The sequence below is a fragment of the Colletes latitarsis genome, chromosome 1, assembly GCF_051014445.1.
Source record: "Colletes latitarsis isolate SP2378_abdomen chromosome 1, iyColLati1, whole genome shotgun sequence".
In the NCBI taxonomy this organism is placed as follows: domain Eukaryota; kingdom Metazoa; phylum Arthropoda; class Insecta; order Hymenoptera; family Colletidae; genus Colletes; species Colletes latitarsis.
In genome coordinates, this window is record NC_135134.1 from 44,465,241 (window position 1) to 44,487,020 (window position 21,780).

General features: G+C 38.5%; 1 protein-coding gene across 14 annotated transcripts in view; it reads left to right on the forward strand.

The window, feature by feature from the left end:
- Positions 1–21,780, forward strand: part of Dati (zinc finger protein datilografo) — a 124,166-nt gene that overhangs the window by 68,806 nt on the left and 33,580 nt on the right. For 10 of the 14 annotated variants that reach the window (XM_076767505.1, XM_076767435.1, XM_076767478.1 and 7 more), the window contains one exon: positions 14,000–14,193. In XM_076767505.1, the coding sequence (XP_076623620.1) occupies positions 14,000–14,193 (194 nt within the window). The remainder of the gene's footprint in view (positions 1–13,999; positions 14,194–21,780) is intronic. The other 4 variants (XM_076767415.1, XM_076767460.1, XM_076767468.1 and 1 more) reach the window with 1 other exon arrangement.

Below are 21,780 nucleotides of genomic sequence, written 5' to 3' on the forward strand. Positions count from 1 at the left end.
ATGTTAGGCTCATAGGGCTCGTGATATGAAATACTATATGTGAATTTACACTTTTAGAGAGGGAAAGTATGGTATATGGAAATAAGTAACGCTACATAATTCTTTATTTATAGAAAAACATAATTTGTTATTTTTTGAATCCTCCAATTCGAGTTCCTTGTGCAGTTCTCAGCGTTAAATGAATTTTTTATCTTATTTGAGTAAGCCAGCCTTCTTAGGTCCATAGTCGTCAAACCATAATAACGATTGTCCATATCCATGCAATGATTTACAAATGTCTTTTCTATATCGAAAGAAAACACTGGCTTTCTTCCTAGAGAATTATTTTTATGATATCGATCGAAAGACTTGGGTTACCTTTCAATTGTTTAACAAATCGAAATGATGTTGCTCTTCCGCCTTCAGAAATCCAATTTTTTTGTCTGTAATCACTTGATCTGCATTAGACATGTTTTCTTTTGTCCATTTTTTCCAAGTTAGATAATATCTAAAGAACAGAAAACACGTTTTATGGAATAAAAATGGAATCAGAGGTATATGATCCCTGATATGAAATATTGCTTATCGAGCTCATTCAGATATTCCATATTAGGCACATCATTGTCTCTTGAGTTTTTGGAAATATTAGGTTTACGAGATAGAAATTCATAATTTCGGCAATTGTTGCGAAAATTTGACTATATTTAAAGAAATAATCTAGCTAACACAAAGCTAATGCATTTACCTTATTATGTATAATATTAGATCAAAGATCACTTTGCAAAAACTCAGACTGTGATATTTTCTTCGATATTCTTAATATTAAAAAGCAAAATAACATAAAACCGATTACACAGATATGTTTGATGCTTACCTTCTTTATCATTGCTTGAGTCTCAAAGTAGTTTACTCTATATTCAACTCTGTAATTGAGAAAAACATAATCCAGTTTACTTTCTGCTTTTTTTACGTAGTATTCTTCGTTTCGAATGGTATCAATGTTCTTGAGAAAATTCTTTGCTTGTTTTTTTCTATGCGTACCCCATACAGTTGATAACACCACATTTATGAGAAAATGATTCATCATATTACGTACAAAACATCGAATGATCGTAAATAACTCAGCAATACCAATTATATGATCAGTATGTCATCAGCCAGCTAATTTTAACACTATCAATAAAATCAAGCATACACTTAACGAGTGAGCTTAACTTTAAATCGACTAAATTTGAATCCTGTATAAGCACTTAAAGAAACGAAAGCATTTATAAATAAAAACGATTTATTATTAAAAATTCCAATCATTATACAGAATTCATCGTATAAGAATAGTTATAGAATTCCAGCGAAGAAACTCGTAGGGAATTAATCTGAGACTCAAAGCCAAATCATGTAGATCGAGCATTTTGTAGATACAGCGGATAAAACATAAATTCTAACGAATAATATTCAATCCCTATGAAGTGACACCGTAGCATTGGAAGTGATTCGAATTCATGAGTACATATTTGATTTGATCCCAACCCTACTTAACACGTTCGCTATCACCAGTTGGAAAACCGTCTGCCATGAACCACGTTATGTGTGTGGTAATTATGTATAACGCGTTGCAAGCTTTTAACTCTATGTCAATGCATTAAATAGACCAATAGAAGATTTTGAATAACGTATCACGGATCTATAGTTCATGCTTCATTATCTTATACGAATACAGGGTAGAATATCGTCATTGTTTCTCGTACATGACTCGTGGCAGCAAAAGTGTTACTAATAATACGAATAATGATCGTTGGATTACCATCATTTTGGTTTTAGAGCTAACTTTGAATCCCCGTCCATAGATTTCGTGGCTTTGTCTAATCAAAGGATCGAGCTTCGACTTTTCGAATTAGCTTAAAAGCGCGGTATCGCACTCTGCTTCGATCCTTTCGGCCCACGATCGCTGAATTGTTTTCCATCCAGAAATTCTCGACGAAGAATTGCCGATTTTTCGAGGGCACTGTACGAAAACTTGACCCCTCGAATGGACGGGGATGCTCGTTGCCATGGTGGCTAGGTTTTGAAGAGGATGTACCGGGGTGATTTCGCCTAGACTACTGATGATGACTGTACTCCCCGCGTATGCGAGGGATACATGCACACACACTCGTGATATTTCGCACGTACGTACGCTCGGTACATTCGCCAGGGGGTAGAAATCATTAAAGGGGCGTGGCGTGCCCGTGGTTGCCCGGATGACGGTCACGTGAACCAAGATGGCCACCAAGCGGGAGGGCTCCCCTCTTTGCAACAGTCATTTGTTATCGGCCATTTTATTTTAATGATTTCCATGCATGCGTGAAACGCTCGGCTGCATCGCTCGGGAAAGGGATGTTCTCTCTCTCGCTCTCTCCTCTCCGACTGGGCCGCTCGCTCTCCGTGCGCCTGGTAACGGCGTTCTCCTAGCGCGATACACGCTTCACAGCGGCGAACGCCCCGCTAACGTTGCTTTCATGGTAATTTCAAACCCTATAAATTTCGAGTCGCGTCCATCGTAATGCTCTTCCTTCTTTCGATAAATTTCTCTCGATTTGCTGATCACCGATCCCCGCCGGAATAACGTCGATCGCGCCGAAAATCCTCGGACCGTTTCCGCGTCCACGATTTGCTTCGCAACGCGATCGTTGGATACATCGTGACGACGACAAAATTCGTAATAAATCTTACCGGGACTAATTGCCCCACCAATTGGACGATTAAAAGGTACTAAAATCTTCTGTTCCTCAGAAATGGAATAAAACAATCCTTCGTTTGTCATTATCGTAAGCGCATCTTGTTTCCACATTCGCTTAAAATAAGTAAAATTGATATTCTATTTGAAAGAAATTAATTTAATTGGAAGATTGAACCTAAGTCGATTTGATTGTCATTGGAGATACGTAATAGTTATTCATTTTTAGTGTACTACATAAATATGCATGAACAGTAAATAAAAAAGCAATTTCAACTGAGTCTCTTATGATATCTGCTTCAAGAACGTTCGAATATCAGTGATCATGGATGGAATTAATAGTATTTTATCTTCTACCTATAAAATGGCAGTACGTTTGAAGGAAACTGAGGAAGAGGGGACGAATTCGAGTCAATGATGATACTTGTAATCAGAAATGCATACACAATTTGACCAATTGTTACGACAACACAGGATCTGGTGAAATTCAATATAAAGTTCAGAGCTTCTCAAGGATTTATAAAAAAATTTAGTCTCGAGTTACGAATATTGTAATACCACGAGTAAGGGGGACACTGAGAATGTGAAACAATAATTTTTAACCTGGTGTTCACGAACCTCAACCTGTTACAACCTGTAGAAATTGAAATGATCTGGACAAGGGAATTATTACTCGAAAGATGAATTTTAATTCTAATATTCAAACGTAAACTATGTCTAGAGGAGCGGTTTTTAATCAGGATCCCACATGTTTTGAACAGAGAGAGCTTTCTCCGCTTAGCCAATGATTTAGAAGCGAAGAGTAGTGACTGACGTATTTGCAAAATTTCAAATACTGATGTAGTTTAGTAAGACGGAATCGGTAACTATTTTTAACAATTATTTTCATCTCAATGACGTTAAAATTGAACGTGAATACGCAATTCTTTCCTGACTAATACAAATTCTATCGAAAATGCAAATGGCATGGTTTAATTTTGTTGAGAGTAAATGATCGAATCCTATTTAAACAGATTTTAGTCCCAAACTGGTCACAGTATCTAATGTTATACGAATCATTTTACTCGATGCAAAATGTATCTCAACAATTTAAAATAACTATACTCCGAAACATAATAATCTTTGTCTGAAAAATCAAAAATGTATTGCTATTTCTGGCGAATCAGTATAATATAATGTTATTCGTAGCAGAAGACTAAACATGCATAACATTCGCAAGAAACGATGAAGTATGTTTACTTCGCAAATTGAAACGTGCTGTTCTTCATAAAACAAATGAAACGTGCTACTTTTCGTAACGCATGTCGAACACTTTACTCCTTATGACCACCATTATCTACCCTTATGCAACAAAATTTCTGTTTTTCTTGGTTGAAAAATTTAGAGAAATCGGAATAAGTATAGGTACATATCCTAGAATTGAAAGATCCGTCGAAGAAATAAATATTATTCATTGACGTTCAACAGTTTTTAAATCTAACCGAACCTTTTTCTGAATTATCTTTAGACGTATTAAAAATATAAATGATAATTAGAATTGCGTGAAAACATAAATAATTACTAATCTCTTTCTTCTGAAAAACAATGGATAATCGAAATATCACTCAAGAAATACTAATTTAAAACAATTTTTTACAAGTCATGCTCAATCTAGTAGAAATCTCCACTACCAATACATGAAATAAATGTAACATTATATCACGATGAATATATCACAAATTAGAATATTTGCGACACAGTATGGAAGATCGATTTCTTCACACGTTGGACAATTTTTATTTTTAGTTCATTATAATATCAGTGTCTCCATTTTGTATGTTATGATCTTATAATACTTTGTATTTAAAATACTTTCCATCGCGTTCTATTACCTTTTCCTACCGTTTTGGCAAAAAATGAACACCGCGATGGAAGAAACCCTTATTTCTCAAGCTGATGAAATCATTAATGAATTTTCAAAGTTCTTCGGCATTTCGAAATCGTATGCCAGAAAGTTTGTGTTGCATAGAACGGAATTAAATGGAAATCTGATGGTACTAAGTCTGGTGGGCATGCAGGGTGTGATAAGACTTCTCATTCTAGTTCCATTAACGTTTCACGTGTCACCGGTGCAACATGGGGCCCGACATCATCGCGCATCAAGATTACCTTATTTCGTTTCGTCGCGAATTTCGGCAATATTTTATTTAATTTCTGAAGTTGTTGGCTGCTGCGACATTTTCCCCATTTGGAAGATCAGACGGACTTTGTCAAAAATCCACTACGTACTACGCTATATACTTATAGTAATCATATCGAATGTGGTGTATGCTTTCAATTATGTATTTGTATATTTCAAACCACATAATGTGTCAATAGTCGAATGTTTATACTTAGTTTCTTTATATCGCTGTTACACGTATATGACGTTGGTCTGTAATGAAAATTGACGCGTAACAAATGTGTCACGTGTGGTAGTGGACGTATTAACCCCTTGTCATACAATGACGAACCTGACTCGTCACAAGTTTTTGATGTCAAGTTTCACAATCATTAGGATACTCGTCGAGTCTCGTATATTAAAATCAACACATCTTTACGCTCTTTACAAATCTATTCCTTTTCGTGGCACCTCGTACGAACGAACAAAATTAAATAGTATACGTTTAAAAAATCATTTGGTGTTGAATCGTACGTCGAGGGGTTAAAGGAGTGATCGTTGAAACGGGAATACTTTAATATATAGCGTTCCTTGTACTATATGAACGTCAACATAAAAGAACAAAAATGCAATATCGTCCGCGATAACAGAATCGAGAAAAATTCGAAATTTTTGCACCCTTTCAATACGATTCGCTGCTTCCGGATAAAGCCTCTTCAAGTTTCCAGATCGTAGATATCGATGATGGATTTATGGAGCGGGCTTGTTTCGCGTGGAAAACAATTCGTCTCGAATTCTTGTCTGGGGGGGGGGGGAATCATGGAAAAAAGTAATCATCGAGCAGAGAGGGGGAGAGAGAGAGGGAGACGGAGAATCTCGCGCCGGACAAATATCATCGCGATATACAAACACATTCCAGCCGAAGAAGCGCAGCGCTCTCATCCCCGAGTTTTTACCCGGCAACTATGTATTTGCACTCCCCTGGCCGCGAAATTCAAGGTATCGCTCGTATGAATAGCTCGGACGAGTGACATAAAGCGCGGGAGGAGAGGAAAGAGGCGGGGTCATCGGAACGAGCGGGACACACGTGCGTGTGAGTGCGTGCAATTTAATGATTTCCAGCCCGGAATTTCGATGACGGAAACTGGGAATGGGGCGGGAAAATGCAAAGAGAGAGGGATGGAGAGAGAGCGTGTATGTGTGTGTTTGTGAGAGAGAGAGAGAAAGAGGGGCACGCCGACGATGCGAGAAAGAGACGCCTAAGCGCGTGCAACGGCGGGTTGGTCAGGGCCGGCTTGTTGCACACGCGCAAAATCTCGCGGGGGAAACAAAGAAGAGAAATCGAGCGAGAGGCCGGGGAAAGAACGGGAGAAGCAAACGGACAGGAGAAACCAAGAGAGACAGACCGGGAGGAAAGCGTGCTCGAGCGAGCGAGAGACAGGACGTAAATTTTCTAGCGGTGCGTTCATTTGTTCGTTGAACGAAATGCGAATGCATTATACATGGATTGCAGGGGACATTAATTTTCTGCCGTGGACGTGTAGTGGGCCGTGGAGGGCCGCTGGGTGGTCGCCATTTCCACGGACGAGGCAAGAGGGTTGCGAAAGGGAGGGATGTGTGTGTGCACGGGCATCGAAGAGACCCGCGATGGAAAGGGAAGAGGGGCGCGGAGAGGGTGTGCTGCGATAGAAAACCCCGGGAGAGGAAGAGGCGAGTCCAAATTGTTTCGTCCTCGCACGTCCAACCACGTGCCAGCTCTTTCCGGGCTCTCTACCTACTTTTCGCCGGTGATTTTGACGAGTGGACGACGAGGCGCCCGGCGCAGAAAAATACGGGAAAAACTGGCGATGCTGCCCGGCCTTCGGCGAACCACCGCGAAGAGAGACAGACGCGCGGGACCAGGACCACGCCGCTGACAAATAATCAAATATATCGCCACTCTCATTTGATATTCCAAGCTAGTGCAGGTGATGAATGTAATGACGTTATACACCGGCCGGGAATTACGGTCGTCGAGCGAAATTTAATGTCGATGCATGTTTAGCGTCGTCACGAGAGATACACGGAAAGGCATTAAACCGGCTGGAAGGGGAGGGTAGAAAAAGAGCATCGGGACACGAATGTGTCCACTAAAACGCAATCGATCCGTTCAGCCACGCTCTCGAGAGAAAGAAAGAGAGTTTCGTCGAATACCCAATTCGATACCGATTAACCGGCAATTCCGTTTCTCTCCGAACAATAAAAAAAAAAAAACGGTAATGAAGAGAAGATCGTTTGGTACTTGAGGTTTTTGCAAAAATATTAACGAGACATTTATACGAATTTAAAGTCTTCATTAATGTCGAGAGAACTTGGGGTATCACGGTTAACAAGTTCATTCTCGAAAATAAAGAATGGTAACGGGAATACAACATTCTTATTTATATATTACTAATAAACAACTGTGAAATTTTACCTATCATTCCATATAATTTTATGCGTACTAGGAGCTGGAACGGTAAGAAGCGATTCGTAGCCATAACATTAATATGGGATCCTATGGGAGAATAGGGACGGTAGGGGTTTAATTGTATACTGATGAAAATACGGGATAAATTTTACTATCGTTATTTACCAACCATCTATATCTTTCCGTATACACGTGCACTCATCGATCTTTAAAATAAATGAATACCCTTTTCCGGTCGCGTTCGAACGTTTTATCGAAAATATTATCCTCATATACATATTAATCGAGCATTAGATTTTCATTTTAGATCAAAATTATAATTATATTTCTTTCCTGAACTTATACTTCATCAAATAACTTTTTCGTACACCTGCCATATCGTAAAGACTGTCTTTGTTACGAGCAATTTTCAACAAACCCCGAAATGCCGAAATAATAAATAAAAATTGTATATTAGATCATAGAGAACTTACATGGATAATTTAATATTTTCAAATACAAAACATTAAAAAACTTTTTTTTTATACGACTTAATTTGTTTAACATCATAAAGATACTACGTTGGCTTTGTTAGAACTCGAAAATTTAAAAGATATTGAAACATTGTGCAAGTAAAATAGTTCGTTCATAATACAAAACTACATACTAGAGAAAATAAACATCTCACCCGGGAAAAAAAATCAAATTTTTCTTTTTCACGAAATAGTTTCAGAACTATGAGAAACGTTGCATCTTTTGTTCACATATAAAAGAGGGCGTACAAATAATTCTTGAAATATCTATACTTTTAAAGTTACCTTTGTCGCCAACTTTTGTAGCCGAGTAAAAAATATTCCACGTAATTTGATTATATGTATGAAAAAATATTATGGAGACAGAACAATCTTGAATATGAGCCAGATTGCCTTAATCGTTTATTGTGTCTTTTACTCTTATTAAGCAACGAATTACAACCCTTTACCAGTATTTTAATATCTACCCAAAAAAAAGGAATCGTCGATTCATTAAGAGATTTAATGTATGTAAAATAATTTTAATGGACCATTCTTCGTGATTCGTGGCCTACTTTGCCACTTCCGGTCGAAATAAAAGTCGCGTAAGAAAGATGACTATTGTACAGGTGCAAGAGCGTGTGATAATACACATGCATCGAACAAAAGTGAAAGAAACTACTCGCTTTACCTCGGTGTGTCAGGAATTAATTTTTTAACGTTATTCACTGATGAAGGAATGTAACTACATCGGTGGAATTTTTATAAACGTCCATTTACAAAGTGTGCATAATTTTGAGCATTGGCTAAAGTTTAATGATCAGTAAATTAAAGTAAGTAGGTATTCGTTTGTAAAAAATATTTTCTCTTAGTTCGCATATTAATATGTTAGGCTCGGATTCTATTTTTATCGAGGTTATATTAGACATTAAAAGTTGCCCTCCAACGGTACTTTATTTCCTATGCGCAACAACGAACAACATAAAATTGTGAAAAAATTCGAGATTTTAAGAATCCCATATCTGGAAATCGTAAATAGAAGATATCTATGTTTTATGACCAGTCAACAAATAAAGAAGGAATATTCAAGCTCTTATAGCTCTTCCTTATGTGTAATTAAATAAATAAATACATAAAATTGTAGATCTAAGATAGCTCAATTGGAAGAAGATAGACAATTTTTACCCGTAGAAAGTTTGATGAGTGAGAAAAGAAAAATTGTTGCATGCTAATATGAATAAAAATTTTGATATTTTTCGATTTCTATGAAAGTATTATTAACAACTTCGTGAAGTTATCCCGATAAAAATGAGTCCGAACCCAATCTTCTTTAAACCACTTTTAATCACATGTAATTGAAAATTTGTTAGAAATTATTTCAATATAATAGGAGACGCGTCGTGTTTGGACTCGTTTTCTACGACTAAATCTCGCCAAATGAAATATAAAAAGTTCAATTTCCATTAGAGTCTTGTCGCTCGAGACCGTCTGGAAAAGCGTAAATGGTAGCGATAATTTCATTAAATACGATGATAATTTCATCCGACCGAAGAATTATAATTTCATAGAATCGAGAAGTACTGTATCGAGTACACACTCGATACATCGCACGGTTCGGTTAATGAACACGGTCCGTAGCAATAATTTAAAGCCCCTCCGTGTCGTTTGAAGAAAGCATCGTTGACAAATTAATTAACAGCAATACGGCGCGCGACACGGGATACGCAACGCGTAAAACGCGCATGTTTCAAGTAGATGCAAACACGATAAAGTTTTACGCGTGTACACGAGCCGCCTAAATAAACGCCAATCATAAAATGGTGTCTGGTGGCGCCTGTAAAAATGATAAAGTAAAGCTCGTAAAAGTAATAGTTTACGTATTGGCTATAACTTTTGCCACGCGTTCCACGCCGCCTTCCGATCTTTGCGTCGCTTCTCTTTTCACCTCGGTGTTTCCTCTGTGCCTCCTCTGTTTCGCCAGCGTACGGGACGGTTTTGCATTCATGTATTCATCGCGCGACACAATGCGATAAATAATTTTTACGCTACCCCATCCCGATGGCGTTAATTCGCCATTGAAACGAGTAATGAGAATATTATAAGCATCGTGGATATTTCGCGCGGCGAACCCGAGGCCTTATTCCCAAGAATTTCTGACATTTTTCTTTGTTTAATCTCGCGCCGGCTATATAATTTTCCACGGCGATTCCGCACCTTTCGTACGGCACTAAAATATTCTCCCGCTACTACGCGATTGAAAATATTACCACGCGCGAAATCGCCTTCGAGATCTGAGTCTGCGTTTTTGAAATTTATGAAACATACATTTTGCGGTATGTCTCTACAAGGTATCTTAATCCGTATTTGGTTTCCCCGTACGTACGCCGATTTCTCAATTCTATCGCCTGAATCACTTTTGGTATAGATTTTCAATCTTGGCGCGGCTATGTTTTAATCACTAAACCCCCATTGTAAACCATAAAATATACTATAATTGTTTATCAATCACCGACGTGAAAAGCATATATTTTTAGCTGATTAAAAAAGAAAAATAATTTTGATACATCAAAAAATGGCGGATCTAGAATGCTACAATGTTTGTATGAACGAATGATCTAGAGCTTATCGACACTAATAAAACATGGCACCGGTATAAAAAATACTAAAAGCATTAATCTTGTTTAATCTATGAAATTACAACATGATTAATATTTCAAGGCCTTCGATCGGAACACCCAAGTAGATACACATTTCTGTAAAACCTGTAATACACGAGTGTGTATTATAATGCATCTCACGTTCAAAATAAATGCAAAAAATATAGTCCAGAGAAGCGCTGTTTATATGAAATAAACGTTTCGACTCCTAATTTCAGTCTGCTTTGATAAATATAATTGTTTATACTTAGAAATTTACACATAATTAAATTGTAGAAGAATCTTTTTGTTATAGGATTTAGTTACTTGTGTATTTCTAAATATAAACAATCACGTTTTCTAGAGTAAAGACAACCCATGTTAAAGATCGAAATGTTCATCTAAAATAAAATATACCTACTTGTTTAGACTATATTTGTTTTAAAAAGTTATACCACTGGTATTATACAAGGCATCTAATCGTTTGAAAATTATCGATTCAAAAACGAAAAAAACTCTTACCAAATTTTCGTTGCAGTCGTGAGTCTAAACTCCGAACTGGAATGATAAAATTAGTAACCACTTTACAAAAAGGTCTTCAAATTGATAGAAAACAAACGAACGAGTACTTTCCGATCGTTTGGCATCCGGAGTTTGCAATTCCATTTAACGTAAATCCTCTTAAGGATTTTGTTTCCTTCGCCGTCGACTCGCAAGAATAACAACGAGAAATATCAAGAAAAAAAAAAAAACGCGGTTGATCTCGAATTATTTTTATTAAATCTCCGACCGGTCTGAATAAAAGATGAGCCTCGCCGATCGGGGATTCAGGAAGTAGCGGAAAGAAGAAAAAGCAAGGAGAAACAAAAAGAACAAGCGCCCCGGGTAAAAAGGACTGGGGAAGAATGTCGATATTAATAAAAGTTAGATTGAGCCAATCGCTGGTAGGAATTAGAGGGTAAATGGAAAAAATGCAATAAAAATTGCAAGCAAGTTCCGACTCTTCTGGAATAAACGAATTGATTACAAGAGGTTACAAAAGATATTGCCCCGTTGGTGTCATAATTGTAACTATTAATCAAACAGTAAAATAATCGTGAAAGGGAAAAATTTATACAGGTTGTTCGGCCACTCCCTCGGAAAAATTTTAATAGGAGATTCTAGATATCAAAATAAGACGAAAATCAAGAATATCAATTTGTTGATGAAGGCTTCGTTAAAAAGTTATTAATGTTTGAAGTTCCACCCATACTGAATTTTTTTCTCGAAAATGCGCAGGATTTCGGGGGTATGTCTATTTACTAAAAACGATTGTAATTGACCCCCGTAATCGAAAATAATTTTTTCAGATCGATTTGAAACTTTTTAATTTTGTCGAAAAATTTAGGCACCTGTCGATTTTTCTTAAAACTTCGTTTTTCATTTTTAGTAATTTTGTTTGACGCCCTATAAAAAAGTTGTCTAATACTTTTTTGTAGGTATCCATAAGCTCTACTTCAGAAAAAAGTTTCATTGAAATATATTCACAATTGTAGGAGTTATGACTGTTTAAAAATTGGACCATTTTTATGGGGTTTTTCTCATTTTGCGAGGTCAGGGACTAACTTTTCTAATATTTTTGCGATTTGTACATATTCTCCATCAAAATACGCGTAGTTTGCTTTTTTAAACATTAAAATCGTCCAATCCGTTCAGAAGTTATGATGTTTTAAAGATTCGCATGAAAATTCGGGCAAACATTTCTGGCCAGAAATGATATTTTCGGTAAGGAATTTTTTTCTCGAAACTGAGTAGGATTTCGGGGGTATGTCTGTTGACCAAAAATGATTGTAATTGACCCCTGCAACAGAATATAATTTTTCCAGAACGATTTGAAATTTTTTTTTTTCAGGGTAACCAGACAGTTATGGTCAGACATTATATTTTCGATAATGAATTTTTTTCTCGAAAACGCGTAAGATTTCGGGGGTATGTCTATTCACCAAAAATGATTGTGATTGACCCCCACAACCGAAAATAATTTTTTCACAATGATTTGAAATTTTTTAATTTAATTGTTTAATAACTTTTTAACGAAGCCTCAATCGAGAAATTGATATTCTTGATTTTCGTCTTATTTTGACTTCTAGAATCTCCCATTAAAATTTTTCCAAGGGGTGGGCGAACACCCTGTATAAGTACATTATAATTACAACATAAATACAACAACGTATATTCCTTGTCTTCGATAAATGTTACAAATATTAAATTGCTTTTCGTCCAAGTTAATTTGTGGTGAATAGTATTTCAATTCGAGAATTCGTAGATCAGAATAACTATCAAATGGCTATCAGTAAACTGGCTGTGCTTCACATTTCCATAAAAGTGGTCGTTACACTTGATGCAAGAGGTAATGTTAAGGATTATTAATACAAGATGGAAAGATAGAGAGCACCGAGGAGCAAATTCGCATTCATCGTTTTTTAAACGAGGTCGTGCGTTACGGGCTGTTAAAACAGCGACTCTAATGGCCGTTTTAAAACGAGTGGCATTTTTTATGCTCGCCCCTAAATCTGAACGGCTGATACCTGTTGCTCGTGCCTGGAAAAAAGTATCGGCCTCTGTCTCGCGTTCGCTGTTCGTATTTCCGACGCGGTCAGAATCAATAATCGCCTGGTATCATTAATCGGCCTGTTGCATAAAATATACAAAATGTCCAAAGTGCGATAAAAACTAATAATTTCATGCAATTTTCAGAGACGAAAACCGTGCTCTCGTAATGTTATATCACGATTGAATACAGAATAAAAATAATATACTTGAATCGAATTATTCTCGACTTTTAATTTTAACAAACAAATCGAAAATATTTTTACCGACTATCGCTTTGTATTTATAAGACACCGCAATGAAACAGAAATTTTTCATTTCCAAATTCAAACCAAACTCAAATAAAAAATTACATTTCAACGTAATTTGTTAACTATCTTTTAAATATTTTAAATTTGAATTTAGTCTAATAAATAAATTCGAATCTACGTAAAAGAATTTAAGGGGGGAAACCACTGTGACGGTCAAAAATAAAAGCAATTTTCAAGAATTTTTTTGAGGGTAACTCTGAAACTTTTTCTAATAAATATTTAATGATGTCGAAAGAACATTCTTTGAGCTACTTCTTGTAAAAATTTCGTACGAAAATATTAATCATTATAGACATAATAAGAACCAGCGTGAGGAGCCTCCAAAAATTTATTTTGGATTTATTAGAAATCATGAAATTTTCTTAAACCATAAGACAATAGCATCGGTTAGACGTAAGGATTTACAAAAACAATAATTTATTATAAAATGGTGGATCTTTGAAGAAAAGATCTCAAAAACCCATGAAAAAGTCAATGTTTATTTGAAAATTCCGTACGCGCGAATAGGATTAGGAACCACCGTACAAAATTTTGAGTAAATCGGATGAAAGTTGTCGAGTCGGCCAGTTTGAAATGTCGCCGATGTACAAGCAAGCCCGGAGTTCCTTCAGGCACGATCGTTCGTTGCCAGGACGATAGATCAGGCTCGATCCCGGAGATTTGTTGACGGTATCCACTTTTCTGGTTGCAGGTGAACGACCATACAAGTGCCATCTACCGGATTGCGGGCGGGCGTTCATTCAGCTATCGAATTTGCAGCAGCACCTTCGAAATCACGACGCCCAGGTGGAACGGGCGAAGAACCGGCCGTTCCATTGCAACATCTGCGGCAAAGGCTTCGCCACAGAATCCAGCCTTCGTACCCACACGTCGAAGGTCAGTCATGTATGTACCAAATCCGACGTCCAACAACACCAACAACAACGACAACAGGCATTTTGGCTACTTAACGCGGTGCTCGCACACGATAATAATAGAACCACGGTCGGAATGATCCGGAGAATCGAGTCTCTAGAATCAATCAGACGGTTGTACACGTGCGATGTAACTCGTACATACATATATATATATTTATATACGTATACGTATCTTATACATTATCATACCGTAATTCGCCAATCTCCGCTAAACGCTCTTCTTACCGGACGAACATTTATATGCCTAATAACTTACACATATTTTTTCTTTCGCGGCACGGAACAACGCGTTTCTCTGAATGCACACATGGTGGCGGGTCATGCTTCTGTCCTAACGATCTATAGATTCATTCCTCTCTACGATTAGGTTCCATTCTACTCTTTTTTTTCTCTCGACAATCGTTCATAGAGCTTCGTTCAAACGACAAAGACCATCGACAGCTAAATCTCGACTTCTGCGGGTGGACGACTCGATGCACGATGCGCCTCTGTCTTAATTATTCTATTCTCACGAAATGTATCGTCGAAAAGATCGGCGTCGAAACCGTGCAGAGAGTTCCGCTCCCGGTTCGCCAAGTGCCACGCAACTGTACGCAAAACCCATAGTCCCCCCGCGGTGTATCGTAAACAATAGACAGAGAGATCCTAACGGTAGCTTAGATCGTTCTGCTGGGTTCCTCGTAAGACTAACGCTTGTGACTGCTTTGGTTGTGGTTTCTCACCGACGAGCCGCTTCGAACTTTGAACTCGGGACCAGCGATCGCGCGCCTCTGTTCGATCGCCGATCGTCTCGTTGTCGCGAACGATGGACCGTTCAACGCGTCCCGGGTGTCGCCTGAAAATCGCCGAGGGATAACGGAGAATCGAGATCCAGCCGAGCGCCTCGACAGGACGACGCAACGGAACCACGATGACTCGAAGAATTCCCCCCGTCGCAGAGGATCAACCGGGACAATCGGTGCTCGTTGACGCGTCGACTGTACGCGGAATACAAAGCGCGAGGGGGGAGGAGAGTCGCGACGAACCCGACGTCTATTACGGATCCGTCCGTGGACGGCGGATAAAAATCGAAAAAAAATCGACCGATCTGGGAAAAAGATCGCTTTAGGTCCCCGCGAGGCTTAATCGAATTCACCCCTGGCGGTGAATCGCGGCGCGCACCGATTACCAGAGGAATCTTGTACCGTGGGGTAGTTTTTTGCCGGGGCTCGGCCGGCCAACTGAATTTCTCAACCCTTTCGCCGCGCCGGGCACATGCCTTGACGAAAAAACGTGGGAAGGCATCTGTCGAGCCGTCCGTGAGTCGGTCTTTTCTCTTGTTTCTCCTCGCTATCTTCTCGCTTCGCGCTTCTTTCGTCGCGCTGAAAAACCCATCGGGTTTCTTTTTTTTCATCCTGGCCAATTAGACCAGGCATGTTGCGTAACCAGTCGTAAACTAACGTCCCCCCTGCGCGAGCAACGTCTGGATAGAGGAAGCGGTAAAGCCCGAACGGATCATCCATTAGCGCCGCGACGAACGCGTAAAATCCTGCCCCGGGCCGGTGGTTGATGCCCGATTCGTCGACGATAACGTAAAATTTTACGCGACACGTTTCGAGCAGCGATTCTTAATTCGGATTGAAATTTTGTCTTCGCGCCTCCGGAGTTTCCTCGGCGTTTGTTCCGCGAAACGGGCGTATCAGGTGCGCCACACGTCGCTCCCCCGAACGATAAATATCGTTCTTTCGGCGCCTCCGCTCATCGGGATCCTTTTAATTGAAAGCTAATCCGCGGCTAAAGCGTTTCCAGCTTCTCCCCTCGGCCCTTCCCGCGCGGTCTCGATAAATCTCGAGGAGGATCCGGCCGAGGAGACTTTTCACCTACGCCGACGGAACGGTTGGATATCCGCCTCTGTCGCGAAATTAGTAGCGTTTAATGAAATAACAAGGGCCGAGTTCGAGGTGGTATCGTCGCGGGGAGACGGTTCGAGTTAAAAGTGGCATCGAGCGCGTCTTTGCGAGCGCGATCGAGTCGCGGATAAAAAGAAACCCAAAGGAAGATGAAGAAGATGAAGAAGAAGAGGAGGAATAAGGACGAACGCGAGAACACGAACGCGCCGAGAGAGGTTCTCGCGACGGAAGACTGGCGCGGAGAAGTAATTAAAGCCGCCAGCGCGACAGAAACAGAGTCCGTCCGACCGGTGAAAATAAAATAAAACGAAACGAAACAAATGGAGGGAGAGCGGAGAGAGAGAGAGAGAGAGAGAAAGCTCGAGCCCATCTTGCGCGGCTAATCGAATTTTCGCCGGGGCAGATTTCTTGAAATTGTTTTCGCTATTCCAGGCTATCTACTAGCCCCGTCCCTTCTCCGTCGGCCTGATAGCTAATGGATCGTTGTTTAAAAAGAAATAAAGAACCGAGGACGGAGCAACACACCGGGTCGAGGAAGAGCGAGAGAAAGGGGAAATTGAAAGAGTTATACGCTGGGTCGAGGCCTGGCGTGTCGACGAAACATTATCCCGGCCGGGAAAGACAATACACTTCGAGTACAATATTATAATAGGCCGGAGCGTAAATGTATTATAGAGAACGATCGGTAGCCAGCCATAGAAACTTGCGTTTCCTACCCGTACACGCTTCCCTCGTGCGTCTTACGAACTGTTACCCCCCTTTGCTTTGTTCCGCACGGTCTGACGTTTCTTCGAATTCTCGTGAGCTTTGCGTTCAACACTTTCGCGCTGAACGGTCGACCGTTCGATAGACAAGAGGATGGACGTTCGATCGGAGAGAGAATCGCTCGCGAAGACGGCTGCGTCATCTGTGCCGCGCGATAACGCTTGATTCCCGCTAGGCTAGCGTACAACGAACGCGACGATCGACGGGAAAAGATTATAACGTTGCTTTGGACGCTCCCTCGCGATACGCGATCCTTGGCCACGATCCTGTGAAGCGTCCGTATTCGATTCCAACAGAATATTTTCGAGGACTTTTTACGCTACGGGTGAACCAATAGAACGAATAATTAACAAGTGAATCGATAGAAGCGCGCGATGAACGTAAACTGTATGGTGTGCACTGTTTTAGTTACGATGGGCTTGCAAAAGAGTTATCTTTGTTTCTTGAAACTAATGATGTAGCAAAAATGTTTTTTCTCATCGTCTCCAATTTTGTTTATCCGCGTCTCTCTACGTGCAATGGTAATATCGTTGCTAGAATAATTTTTGAACGCGGTTATACAATGAAACGACCTTCTAATCGAACTGATTAATCGACAATACGGATTTGTATCGCTCGTGGGACCAATTCATGCTACTCCTGCTACGTTACGTCCACTGAAACGCTAGACGACTTTAGCGTTACGGTGTGTCGTAGTGTGCAGAATTGTTAGGCCACTAATCTATATATACGAAGTCGTTATGAAGTAACGTTACATTGTCAACAGTTTCCTGACATTTAAAATCTATAATAGATCTATAATCGATCATTCGATTCAACCTATCGTTTAGGATCTTTCAAAATGATACACTATAAAACAATAATACTGACCTTTCAGAGAATAAAGAGATTACTGTCTACTTAATCAGAAGTGTTTATCGAGGGTAGTTTATTTATATAAACTATACACGACAAGTATCTAATAGTTTCGTAACTTTCGAAATTTATAATAAATTCCCAATTCAATGAACAATCGTTTATTAAATACTTACTCGTGATATTCAGCTATTCGTCAACATGTAGAAGAAGATGTATAAAATATTTTCTTTAATATATTCCCCATATTCTGGTGTACGAAATACGTGTAACGTATTTGCACGTGAACCGTTTAAATAAAATATGCAGAATATTAATTGCACGTATCGGAATCCATTCTCAAAGCACAATAATACGTATTTAATAAATAATAATTTGTTCATAGAATTGATAATCTATTATAAATATTAAATGTCACAAAGATATTGATACAATATCGTTGCGTCGAGGTGAGATATTTCAAAAGGTTTCAGCTGCTCCATTGTAAAGGAGAAGGGGTAGCATGAACTGAGCCATTTGATGCTTCACGCGGCTCGAATCAGTGTCACTGAATGTATTACTGGGAGAAAGAAAATTCAGATCTGGAAGGAATGGCGAGTTATATCGGCTCAGGCGTTCTAGACAGCGTTCATAAAGCCTATAAATACGCAAATATTACTCAACCAAATGTCCGCATTCTCCTTAACCCTGGAACTGATTTCTTTCTCTTTAAACAACACGTTCTACGAGTGCCCGTTGAGCAACTAGTGGGAATCAAGATTAAATGTTGCAAAAGAGCTCGAAGAATTTCTTGTCTCTGTGGCGCACACGAAACCTTGTTTTATGTAGCTTCTTTAAAATTTAACACGATCGATCCAAATAATTTGCACGCGATGTTTCACGTATTCGCCTCGTCATTTCACCTTATAAAATAACAGATATTCAATATTTGGCGAGGTCTATTTAGAATAGCGATATTTGTATTAACAACAAATTCATAGTTAAGTTTCCCGTTTCATTAAAAAACAATTTCGTTCTTCGATATCTCTTCGTTATATACAATGGAAATTTCTCGTTATATTTAATGAGCTCCACAAACTCGAAACATTATTTTTATTATTCTTTTTTTACTGCCAATATAATTTAAACCGTTACTCAATGTGCATAAATTAGTCGTTAGCTACAGAGAACTATGTCTTCGAATCCATTTAATGGTACCTCCAAATTTTATATCTCCGACAAAAAATCTCTGTGAAAAAGCTTTTTCAAAATTCGTGTATTGGAAACGAGGTTTCGTAGGCGGCAACGTGACACGAAAAAGCGATGGAAATACCGAAGGAAACGAGAAAAATTTCGGAGCACTGTGAACTTGTAGGTGGCTGGTTTCTTCGCTGCTTCTCCACCGCGTCTTACCCACTTTCGCGTGGCGCGGAGCCTTCGTATTTATCTCTAGTTTAGCGGTACAAGGGTTGAATGTCGTGCAACACGATACACAACCCCTTCTGCTGGTGGACTTTCTCGTACCTTCGACCTTCTTCCGACTCACCTCCGGGGCCCTCCCCATCGAGCCCCTCTACCCTCTTCTTAATTGCCCGAGCGCGGAGCTCGGTAAAAACTCGTTAGCCATTAGATTTATTTTTCCTCGCCACGGAGATTCGTTCCGTGTTCTAAAAACCGCGCGCGCGCTACTTTCTTGGCACTTTTACGCATTTTCCGACGAAGAGAAACGAAAAAGAAAGGATAATGGTAAAAAATAGCCAGTTTTTTTACCATACTGCCGACGCAACATTTTTACACGACGCGTACGTACAGATTCCAAGGAATCCAAAATACACTGTTCAAAAGTTTTCTGTTGGAAAAGTTTTCAAAAATATTTCTAAATTTTCGAATATCATGGTCGATGCGACTCGTCTAATTAATGTACGTTATCGAAATAATCATAGAAATTTGCAGGTAAGTTCCTGATAAATTGGCGATGAACCAAAAAAATCGTAAAATTATTGCTACGCGGAACGACAACCGACAATCCATTCACAGACTTTATATTTGTACGCATAATAGGCTCGCGAATAAAGTAAAATTATTGTAGAACATCGACGATTGAATTTGCAATGTCAGATACATTATTTATCTGTGAAGTATAACCGAGAGCTATAATTGTTAGGTATATCAGCCTGAATATCTGAATCACTACTAATCACTACTAACCTGAGAAAAAATCTAATATGACGAGTACTTGTCGAGTCATAAAACAGTATCTATTGAAATGATTTTGTTTACACATTTCGTTGCTATGTAATCGAAAAATATTAGTAAATCGTTAAACTGAAGTGGCTAGAAGTCTCCATACATCAGTCAAAGATCGTATTATACGAAGTGAACAGAACTTATACGTAACTAGATCAAATCGTACAGAACTCATATTTTTGTTGTTATCTTATACTTAAACGTTCTGTGATCTCTGCAATACATTATCATTCGTAACTTTCTTCATTTGCATACTGATTATAGTGATTATATATTTTCTATTCCTAGTTTCTAGTACGATTGGATATCTTTTCTTACTGTTTTCCTTTCGTCCTGTTATCTATGTACACATTTATTTTCTTTTTTCTTTCGTCAGTTAAATAAATAAATTTTTATACAGAAAAGCTTTTACTTAAAATCACTCGTAGCATTATCAGATGCTTTCGATGCCTAACGAAACTAACCTACTTTTTTATTTATTGAACAACTTTATTTAGTAATTCTACAATTTAGTAACATTTACCAACTTTGATTGTTTTGTATACTATATTTTACCACTAAAAATTTTAACAAAGTAAGGAAAGATTGCAAAATTTGACGCTTTCTTGAAAACCGCTGATCGATTTTTTTTGTAGGAAAAGGTAGTTTTACGAATAAGGCTGTTTACAACTTAGCTCAACTTAAACACAACATATAATTTGAATTGATCATAAAATGTAGTATTATGGAAAATAGAATAGTATAAAGCAACGGGCTGCATAGTTAAAGAAGTTGTAGAAATCTATGAAATATAGTTATAATAGCAGACACTTAGAAAAAGGAGGTTTTTTAGTAGGTACAGGCAAATTTAGATACAACTTGGTGATTGGAGCATTATCGGTACATAAGGATAAGAAAATAGTAAATTAAATAAGAAATATTGAGGCAAGGACCTTGTAAACAAACCCACAGAAACGAAGAGTCTATCTTGGCCGTATGTTTGACCAGCCAAAACTTTGAAACAGAGGAGCAATGTGGCCGAATTTACAAAAACAATAAGAGTAGCAGAGACACGAATTTTGGATATGCTAAATAAATGATAATTGAGAAGAATAACAACGACCATCCAACCGCATCGCAATAGTCGAACAAAGAAACAACTAGGGATCGAAAAAGTTCAAGTTTAAAACGAGTTGAGAAAAATACTGCGCGAAGGATGTAAAAGATGCGAACGAATCTGTCTGACTTGGCATGGAACGAGAACTTAAACACACGAATACGAAAACACGATCGCACTTTGAACGCATAAAAGTTAATTAGAAATTTTCGTTCGATTAGGTTCTCGTGATTTGAGTTTATATACACGTGGGACATATCAGCTCGAACAAGCTTCTGGATATTGTGCCGCACGTAAATTAAAATGGTGATTCTGAATTCCAAGTTGTAACGTATTGGTCTATAAATTATTGGAATTACCACGTAGAAGTTCATCCTTTTAACGTCTTACTAATTGAAACACAAAGACACTCTTGGTTTGTTAAACGCTATGAGATGTATATTGGCTATGTCTAGTTGGCCAAACGGAAAACAGTTATTATCGGGCATTCGTGCGGATACAAAGTCGGTAAACGTGGTTGTCGGTTCTTGCTCCCACGTAGGAATAATTTTATGGTTCTTTTAGTTTTGCTCGACTCCAACCTACCAGACACTTAACTGCTGATTTCGTTAATTATTATTTCGCACGTGTATCACAATTCGCAGGAAAAACAACGAAATATAGTATTTCTCGGTTATATGAAATGTTTTTTCTACCGCTATGTGAAATGGAATCGTTTTAATAA